Raw genomic sequence first — 10,656 nt, forward strand, 5'->3', positions numbered from 1 at the left:
AGCAAATAGCAAATCTTTTATTATTATTTTTATTATTATTTGTCATGCTCATTTACAGGCATTGCTGTGGATAAGAACGGGATCATGTACTTTGTGGATGCCACCATGATCCGTAAGGTGGATCAGAATGGCATCATCTCTACTCTGATCAAAACCAACGATTTGACCGCAGTCAGACCTCTCAGCTGTGACACCAGCATGGATGTCAGCCAGGTCAGTATATTCTCCTCTCTGCTTTTTCACTCTATCGTCTTACTTGTTAGCTATTTAACACTGGATTTTCCGAAACCAGATCTATCACAAACTAAATATAACCAGACCTGTGGATTATTTCTCACCAACATGACAAATGACTGATGATAACAGTTAAAGCGAAGGCAACATCATTACAGTTTACAGAGGGGAAATGCTTTGAATGCTATCTACTATAGAGCTTATACAAGCTGCTACCAAAGCTTGATACCTTGATTTTCCAGTGATATGGCCATAAGATAAAATCAGCATTATAACGATATCAAAATGTTATACTATGCTCCTGATTTAATCAGTGCACAAGAATTATGTATGGAAACAAATAAATTTGTGTCTTTTGTGTCTTACAAACCTTATTTCTTTCCCGGTACGGAAATTAAATATCAGAGCGGATTTGTTTTGTTACTATTCCGCAACGTTATAATTGGCGATTCGTTTTTACACACAGCCAATCAGCAATTAACAGTGTATCTAGCACTACCTCTGTGCCAAACAACATAAAAGTGGAACATCGATATTGAATCGGTGCCCAATCCAAAACATTCTGTGGTTTTTATGCTGTGGAATATAGCCTCAGTTTTCTTTCTCTCTCTCATTCACTTTCCCTCTTTCTCTCTGTCTCAAGCTTTCTGTCTCATATATTTCTGCCCCCTCACTGTCTGCATCATCATCGTCATCTTTTGCATGTCTGTCTGAGTAGTCCTTTCTCCATCTTTTATCGTGTGACACATAAAAGGTACATTACTAATGGCCTGGATGCTGGCATTGGCAACACTGGCAACCACTCTTGCTCAAGAAAAGAGAAAACCAGGCCACGAGTCTGTAACTAGCTCTTAAATTGACCCTCCAAACTGATAGAAAATCTCCTGTGTTTGATTGTGCAGGTGCGTCTGGAATGGCCCACTGACCTGGCCATTAACCCCATGGACAACTCGTTGTATGTACTAGAGAACAATGTTGTCCTGAGAATCACTGAAAACCAGCAGGTGAGCATTGTGGCAGGCCGGCCAATGCATTGCCAGGTTCCCGGGATCGACTACTCCCTCAGCAGGCTGGCCATCCACTCAACCTTGGAGAGTGCCACGGCCATTGCCGTGTCCCATTCGGGCGTGCTCTACATTGCTGAGAGTGACGAGAAGAAGATCAACCGAGTGCGTCAGGTCAGCGCTGACGGCGAAATCTCACTGCTGGCTGGTGCTACATCCGAGTGTGACTGTAAGAATGACGTTAACTGCAACTGCTATTCCGGGGACGATAGTTACGCGGCCGAGGCCAACCTCAACACTCCCGCCTCACTGGCAGTGTCCCCCGACGGCACACTCTACATTGCTGACCTAAACAACATCCGTGTGCGATCGGTGTGTGTCAACCGGCCGGGCCTGAATGCCGCAGGTCAGTACGAGCTGGGATCAGCATTGGAGCAGGAGCTGTACGTGTTTACCGAGGACGGTCTGCACAAGCAAACCCTCAGTCTCATCACAGGCCTTGCGCTCTATAACTTCAGCTATGGAGTAGAAGGAGAACTTGTCTCGATCACTGATAGCTCCAACAACACTCTAAAGATCAGAAGAGAGGCAGGTGGCGTGGTACGGCTCGTACTTCTGCCTGAGAATCAGGTGGTGACTTTGGGAATGGATGCCTCAGGAAACCTGCGCTCTGTTTCTACCCTCAACCAGGAAGTTGCTCTGCTTACTTACACCACCAACACTGAGCTGCTCTCGTCAAAAGCTGACGAGTCTGGATGGACCAACTTCTATGAGTGAGTAACAATTAGCAAGAATAAGTATTTAAATACGTTCAACTATTAACAAGTCTATCATTACATACTACCAGATGGAACACCCATAAGCTGTGTTACTATGCCACGTGTATGGGTAGGTAAAAAGCGAGGGTGGGTTGGTAGGTAGAATTACATATTATAGCAACACAGAGAGTAAAAAGTATACTAAAGCAATTCACATTAGAGAGGAAATATATATGATTTACATGAATTTACATTATATGGACCACTATATATAAATACAACTGATTATCTCATCATGGCACCTGTTAGTGGGTGGGATTTATCAGTTGATGTGCTAGAAGCAGGAAAAATGGGAAAGCAGAAGGATTCGAGTGAGTTTGACAACATCTGAATTGTGATGGCTAGACGATTGGGTCAGAGCATCTCCAAAACTGCAGTTCTTCTCCACAAAAGCTGCAGTTTTGGAGATGCTCTGACCCAGTCGTCTAGCCATCACAATACAGTATCTATTCAGTATGCAGCAGTCAGTATCTATCATAAGTGGTCCAAGGAAGGAACAATGGTAACCCGGCGACAGGGTCATGGGCGGGGCATTGATGCACGTGGCGAGTGAAGGCTGGTCCGGGTGGTCCGATCCAACAGACGAGCACCTGTAGATCAAATTGCTAAAGATGTTAATGCTGTTAATGCTCGATGGGCCACGATTGTTTTGGCAGCAAAAAAACACAATATTAGGCAGGTGGTTATAATGTTATGCCTGATGCATATGTGATAATGTAATGCAGGTAATGTATTGTAGTACAGTACAGCTCCATCTGAAACTCAAAAAAATACATTACTTCATTAACTGGAAATTAGCTACTTGAATATTCAAATCAATGTAAATATGATAAACATCAAGTACGAGACTGATTACAACAAAAACCAAAAAACTAAACAAAATACATGCAACTGTTATGTCCTGGTCGTGAAAGAGAAAACATGGAATTCTACACATTCACTATAAATGCTATAAACAGACAGACTGAAGGACAGTGATATTTATAAGTAGGTTATTTGTTATTTCAAGCACCATTACACAAATGATCTAAATTGTGTTGCTTTGATAAATGTTATATATTTTATTTTAATTATTATGGCCACAGAAGCAACAGAATGAATTCATTGTAAATGGTTTATTTACATTTGACGCCATCTAAGCAATTATTAAACGGCATTTCAGTGTCACCTCGTGTCGGGATTTAGGTACTGCACTCTAAGTAGTTTTATTGAAATTAGATTTAACATCAAGCCTGCTGAAACTAATTGTTAATTTAAATAAAAGTTATCTGTGATCATCTCTGGATAACACGTATAATACTAATAATATTTTTTTTCTGTTCTCAGCTATGACAGCGAGGGTCGTTTAACAAATGTCTCCTACCCCACTGGTATGGTGACCAGTCTGCACTGTGAGATGGAACAGTCCATCACTATCGATATGGAGAGCTCGAACAGGGATGATGATGTGACTATTATCACCAACCTGTCCTCAGTGGAGGCATCTTATACGGTGCTTCAAGGTGTGTAGTATACGTGTGTAGTGCACGACTTCATAACACACAAGAACTCACATAGACTTTATGTTATGGCAGGTTACTAACGCAACAGGTGTAGCAGGATATATCATCTTGACGAACAACAATAAAATCACTCAAGTGTGTATATTTTTGCTGTGCTGGGAAAATGCTTTGTTTCTTCAAGCCAAGTTTAAGCTCAGATGTTCCCCTATTTCACGTTTGAACAATACGGTTTACAGTAATATATCCACTATCTGTGCATTCCTTTATATTAAAGCCAACATTTGCATTTGTTGTTTACTCTAGGCTCAGGATAAACGAGTTTGAAGGCTTTTGCGAGCTGTCTTTGGATACAAGTGCTTGTTAACTGTGTTCTGAAGTGTACTTAGAAGTTTCTGGTGATTTTTCAATGCGAAAATGATTGCATTTTGAGTGTGCATGTCTGTAGAGAGTGCCTGCTGATGCAATTACAGCGTGTAAATGGAACCGAAGGCATTTGCACTGCTTTCAGCCCAAACCAAAGCACTTTATTCCCAGCAATAACATCAGCCCCCAGCACACATAACCTGGCCAGAATGATACATTTCCCAGTAATGTGTAGAATCAGATGAATCTTGAGGCCTTATAACAAATAAAATGCAACGTGAATTCTTTTACTAAAATTCTTTAATATTTCCCTATTGCCTTCTCACAGATCAAGTTCGAAACAGTTATCAGTTGTACTACAACGGCACCCTGAGGGTTTCCTATGCCAACGGCATGGGACTCAGCTTTCACACTGAACCCCACATTCTGGCAGGCTCAGTCACGCCGACCATTGGAAGGCGCAACATTTCTCTCCCGACGGACAGTGGCCTCAACTCTATTGAGTGGAGGATGAGAAAAGAGCTGACCAAAGGCAAAATCACTGTGTTTGGAAGAAAGCTGCGCGTAAGCACTGACTTTTCGAAAAATATAGTCATAAATCAAATTTGCTGTATGCCTTGAATGTGAATATTAGGAATGATGTAATGTTGTGTGGATATTTATGTAATATAATTATGGATGCACCGATTTTGTTATCAGGTTTTCGAGGTTTTGTTATTACCAGTGGTGGATGAAGTACACATCTTGAATAAATGTAGAGATACACTCTCACGTAAAATATGACTCCAGTGAAAGTAAACACGCTCCCTTTAAAATTCACTTGAGTAAAAGTGCAAAAGTTTTTGCCTTCAAATGTACTTAAGAATTCAAAGTACCGTATTTTCCAGACTATAACACGCTACTTTTTTCCCACGTTTTGAACCCCGCGGCTTAAACAACGAAGCGGCTAATTTATGAATTTTTCCTGGGTTTTTTCCGGTTTCACAAACTTCAAGCCAAAAAACTGAGCGACATAACAATAGACCAATGAAATTTCCGAACGGAAACGAAAAAACGCACCTCACCTGTGTTCTGAGCTGCACGGCATCGGGAGAAAAAGCTTCCAACGGGTGATTTTTAAACGCACGACGATGCCAAAAGATAAACTCCCGAGAGAAATAGTTGTGATAGGAAGGAGGAAGACAGTGAACAATGACTTTCTTGGTAGGCTACTGTTTAGATACAAGTTGTTGTAAAGCGTTGAGTCTGGGTGAAGGGAGAGCTCACTAACTCCAGTTGCAACAGAAATCATATGAGCACAGACAGGTTTCCAAAACTCGTGCTTTTAAATTTTTCTTGGCAACAGCGTTACGGGTTAGTCAAAGAAACTTAGAAATGAGCATCAGAAAATAATGACATATTCCTCAGTCTTGCACACATGCAGTAATACCGGAAATATGCGGTGGCATGCTATTCCCAAAATACCGCTATGCTCTTAAAGGAAGCGCAACAAATTTTACCCGTTACACCATGTAACATGTCTTTCCTGGCTTATATTTGGGTGCGCTTAATATTCCGGAAATTACGGTACTATGATTTATTACGGCTATAATGTTCCTATTATCATTTTTTGTCACCAGACTTTCGCTTAATCAAGTAGATACCACCAAGAGGCAATCAAAACAAGTTTAAAACAGAGCGTGCACTCGACCCTGATTGGTGGATTGCTGCATGTTTGACCAGTTACGTTTTTATCCGCTAAAAAGGAACGACTGATTCTGTGAAATGTTGTAAAAAAATTATGATAGTTTGAGGAGACTGAAAGTCTTCTCAAATGGAAAAACTTCAGTAAATTTGATTCTATTTACTTCGTTACTGTCCACCACTGATTATCACTAACCTTGGTGAAAATGACTCCATTGTTTTAGGATATAAGCCAATCAGTGCTCTGGTATCAGTATTATATAAAAAAAATGTATGTACCTGATAATAATCACACTTAATTGTTAAAAAAAAATCTCCAGGCTCATGGCAGGAATTTGCTTTCCATCGATTACGACCGTAACACAAGAACCGAGAAGGTGTACGACGATCACCGCAAGTTCACACTGCGCATCATATACGACGCTCAGGGCCGACCTGCCACCTGGCTCCCCAGCAGCAGTCTCGCGCTGGTTAACGTGTCCTACTCACCCACGGGCCGTCTAATGGGCTTGCAGAGGGGGAGCATGAGCGAGAAGAGCGAGTTCGACACCTTTGGCCGCATCCTATCCCGCACCTTTGTGGATGGGAAAGTGTGGAGCTTCAGCTATCTTGATAAGGTGATTTATGATTGTAGCTGAATACCAGAAAACTAATGGAGAGTTAAAAAAGTAGATCTCTTTTTAGATAAGGTGAAGTGATATGGTCGAGCATAGTGGCCTCTTACATTAATTAAAATGCCTTTTTTTCTCTTTTTCTATTCACAGTCCATGGTGCTGCTGCTGCAGCAGAGTCAGAAGCAGTACGTGTTTGACTTCGATAGCTCTGGTCGACTTACAGCAGTCACCATGCCCAGCATGGCCAGACACACAATGTCCACCCATGTCTCTGTGGGCTACATCCGCAACACCTACAACCCTCCGGAAAGCAACGCCACCATTATCCATGACTTCAGCGAGGACGGCCGTCCCCGGGCCACTTTCTACCTAGGAACAGGTCGTCGTGTGCTCTATAAGTATGGAAAGTTGGCCAAGCTTTCCGAAGTAATATACGACTCAACCACGGTTACCTTTGGCTTTGACGAAACAGCTGGGGTCCTCAAGATGGTCAATTTGCAAAGCGGCGGTTTCTCCTGTACCATTCGCTATCGCAAGCTCGGCCCCCTTGTGGACAAGCAGATGTACCGCTTCTCAGAAGAGGGGATGGTCAATGCCCGCTTCGATTACACCTACCACGACAACAGCTTCCGGGTAGCCAGCATAAAGCCAGTGATCGGAGAGACTCCCCTACCTGTGGATCTTTACCGCTACGATGAGATCTCTGGCAAGGTGGAGCACTTTGGCAAATTTGGCATAATCTACTACGATATCAACCAAATCATCACTACAGCTGTAATGACACTCAGCAAACACTTCGATGCACATGGGCGCATTAAAGAGGTGCAGTACGAAATCTTCCGCTCTCTAATGTACTGGATGACGGTGCAGTATGACAGCATGGGTCGTGTCATCAAGCGTGAGCTTAAAATCGGGCCCTATGCCAACACTACACAGTACCGTTACGAGTATGACGGCGATGGCCAGCTTGTTGGCGTCAAGGTCAATGATTGGTCCATGTGGCGCTATAGCTACGACCTGAATGGCAACTTGCACTTGCTGAACCCTGGAAATAGCGCCCGACTGCTACCACTACGCTATGACCTGCGTGACCGCATCACACGCCTCGGGGACATGCAGTACAAGCTGGATGAAGACGGTTTCCTCAGCCAGAGGGGTTCGGACTATTTTGAGTACAACTCTAAAGGCTTGCTAGAGCGGGCTTACAGTCGTACAGCGGAAGGTTGGAGTGTTCAGTATCGATACGATGGCCTCGGGCGCCGGGTGTCACGTCGGACGTCTAGTGGCGAGCACCAGCAGTACTTCTACGCGGACCTCAATCACCCAAGCCGGGTGAGCCATATCTATAACCATTCCAGGTCTGAGATCACTTCCTTTTACTACGACCTCCAGGGCCACCTGTTCGCCATGGAGGTGAATGGTGGCGAGGAGTACTACATTGCTTCAGACAACACAGGCACTCCACTGGCCGTCTTTAGTAGTAATGGCCAAATGGTAAAGCAGTTGTTGTACACTGCATATGGCGAGATCTACCATGACTCCAACACAGATTTCCAGCTTTCTCTCGGCTTTCATGGAGGGCTGTATGACCCTCTAACCAAATTGGTACACTTTACCCAAAGAGACTATGACGTACTAGCAGGCCGTTGGACCTCACCTGATCACACACTCTGGGCAAGGATAAGCAAAGAGCCAGCACCGTTCAACCTGTACATGTTCAAAAATAATAATCCCCTCAGCGACATGATTGATGTTAAAAACTATGTAACAGGTAAACATTTCACACAAACTAGAGCAGTTGTGAAATAATTATTAATTTATCAAATTTAATCAAATGATCCTGTTAGATCAGTGCAGGCACCATCAACGCTTTTATATATTTTAACACTTCATTGTACCTTCCATGATTAGTATAGTATTAGCTGTTTCTTTGGTAACAAACCTAAATATTGTGATTGTGATTGTGGATGGTCTCGTATATCATATTCTATAGACATCCGATAATTAGGTTGCCACAAAACCTCTAAAATAAGGTTATTTCTTTTTGTGTTTTTTCTCTAGATGTGAAGAGCTGGCTGGTCATGTTTGGTTTTCAGCTCAGCAACATCATACCTGGGTTTCCTAGGCATCCATTATATTTTGTTGACCCTCCGTATGAATTGCTTGCTAGTCAGGACTGTGACAATACCCAGGTATGTGTACTCTAGCAGTCCTGTGTAAACATCATGTGCTCCAGTTGATTTTGCAGAAATAAATGAAGCCTGTTTTCTTTGTAACGTGTGCCCTTTTTGACGTTTCACAGCTGTTCACAGGAGTACAGCATTCCGTGGAGAGACACAACAAGGCCTTCATGGCTTTGGAGGGAAGGCAGCTCAGCAAGCACTGGCGTGTTAAACGAGACAAGCCTGGTTACTGGTTTGGCACCAGCACACCTGTTGTGGGAAAAGGCATGATGCTGGCTATCAGGGAGGGCCACGTTTTGGCATCTGTGACAAGTGCAGCCAGTGAGGGCAGTCGCAAGATTGCACAGGTGCTCACTGGTGCCATCTACCTCGAAGGCATGCACTACACAATAGACAGGCGTGACTGGCACTTCTTTGTAAAGCTTGGCCTACCTGACGGCGACCTTTTGGCCCTAGGGATCAGTGGCGGGCATAGGACACTGGAGAGTGACGTCAACGTGACAGTAAGTGGCCGATCACGGCGCGGAGTCACCGTGGAGATTCACACGGCAGCGTTAGTGTTTAGCGTGCGCTACGGGCTTGGCACCGAGCTCCTGGAAAAGGAGCGAGCTCGTGTGCTGGAGCAAGCTCAGCAGAGGGCAGTGTCTCGAGCGTGGGCTATGGAGCAGCAGCAGCTTCAGGAGGGCAGAGATGTGAGCCGAGCATGGAGCGAGAGTGAGAAGCAGCAGCTCCTGGCAGTGGGGAAAGTCCCAAGCTACGAGGGCTACTACATACTCCCCGTGGAACAGTATCCTGAACTGGCAGACAGCAGAGCTAACATCCAGTTCCTCAAACAGAACGAGATGGGAAAGAGGTAACAGAGCCAGGCTGCTGCAGCCATCATTTCCTCATCTCCCACGGACAGAGGAAACAAATCCAGAAAGAGCTGCCAGCAGTTTCCACAAAGGCTTCATACACCTTGAAGCAGCTACAGCAGGCAGCCAAAATAACTGGATTATATAAAGACTTGTAACTACACAAACTTCTTTTCTAAGACAGTGGTAGACTTTTTAAGAGATGTCAGAGGCTTTTAGACCATTTTTGGGCTTAGTGATGGCAAGCCTGACATCAATATCAAGGCACCTTTCAAACACATACGAAGCAGATAACAAACATGCTGAAAGTTGGTCACTGTCTCAGGCCTCAAAAAAATATGATTGTCACTTAAGCCATCACTTGCCAGTATATGTATTAAATCTGTCAATGCTAAACCCCACAGGACTTGTTTAAAAGATCTCTTCAAAAACTTTGGTGTGTTTCATTTCAGTCTATTATCCCCCACAACTTGCCCACAGGATTAGACTTGTACTAGAAGAGAGTTGTGGTGGTGAAAGACACTTCAATGGAGTACATATCAAGTGTGGCTTTCGAGAGCTCTGTCCTTTTACATTTGCACTATAAGACAATCACGAGGAGATTCTCGCTACTGAGCACGAACCGCCGTAAAGATTGATCTTTTTATTGACCCTTTGTATAATATGTAAAACTCCATTAAGATCTTTCCTTTATTTTAATTTGCAGTCGAGCAAAGAAGTTATAGAAAGGTAATATATTGTGTCTTTTGTTTCTACTTTAAATTATGTCTTTGAAACTGTGAAATACATATTAATCTTATACATATATGTAAAACTGTCAGTAAGTAGAGGGACTGGATGAAAAGCCAGTGTGTACATTTATTTAAGGATGTGACTTCAGCAAAAAATCTAATGTCATAAACAGTTCATGTGACATAGGATTTTTTTTTTCCTTTTTCTGTTATTGTTGCTGTACCAGAATCTCTTCTCTCTGCCTGTGAAACAACACAGTGGATGTCAAGATGCACGGCTAGTGTAAAAACACACTCGGACAGTGTGTGTTTGGGAATTCGAAAATAAACCATTCCATTTTTATACTCGAATTGTGTTTTTTTCCTTAAAATCCGAGCCTAATAAATGTTTTGTAAGTTTGTGTTATTAAATTACATCCAATTAAAGAAGCAATTATGCACAGTCCAGAATGTGTATGTGTAGCTGTGTGTTATACTGTAATTGCATTTTCTTTTATTGAAAATGAGAATTTATACTTTATAAATGCTTCTTCTTTTCTATCTGCTGCTCCCATTAGGGGTCACCACAGAAGATCATCCGTTTCCATATCACTCTGTCCTCTACATCTGCCTCTATCAAAACAACCACCTGCATATCTTTCCTCACCACATTTTATAATATTATTACATT

The 10,656-nt window shown here is 42.9% G+C and overlaps 1 protein-coding gene across 4 annotated transcripts in view; it reads left to right on the plus strand.

Moving 5' to 3' along the window:
* Positions 1–10,337, plus strand: part of tenm2b (teneurin transmembrane protein 2b) — a 319,514-nt gene extending 309,177 nt beyond the window's left edge. For all 4 annotated transcript variants that reach the window (XM_046867732.1, XM_046867731.1, XM_046867734.1 and 1 more), the window contains 8 exons: positions 59–213; positions 1,137–2,011; positions 3,383–3,558; positions 4,250–4,485; positions 5,925–6,221; positions 6,369–7,989; positions 8,280–8,410; positions 8,521–10,337. In XM_046867732.1, the coding sequence (XP_046723688.1) occupies positions 59–213; positions 1,137–2,011; positions 3,383–3,558; positions 4,250–4,485; positions 5,925–6,221; positions 6,369–7,989; positions 8,280–8,410; positions 8,521–9,258 (4,229 nt within the window). In that variant the 3' untranslated portion in view covers positions 9,259–10,337. The remainder of the gene's footprint in view (positions 1–58; positions 214–1,136; positions 2,012–3,382; positions 3,559–4,249; positions 4,486–5,924; positions 6,222–6,368; positions 7,990–8,279; positions 8,411–8,520) is intronic.
* Positions 10,338–10,656: the final 319 nt, after the last annotated feature.

The sequence above is a fragment of the Silurus meridionalis genome, chromosome 15 (assembly GCF_014805685.1).
Source record: "Silurus meridionalis isolate SWU-2019-XX chromosome 15, ASM1480568v1, whole genome shotgun sequence".
NCBI lineage: Eukaryota > Metazoa > Chordata > Actinopteri > Siluriformes > Siluridae > Silurus > Silurus meridionalis.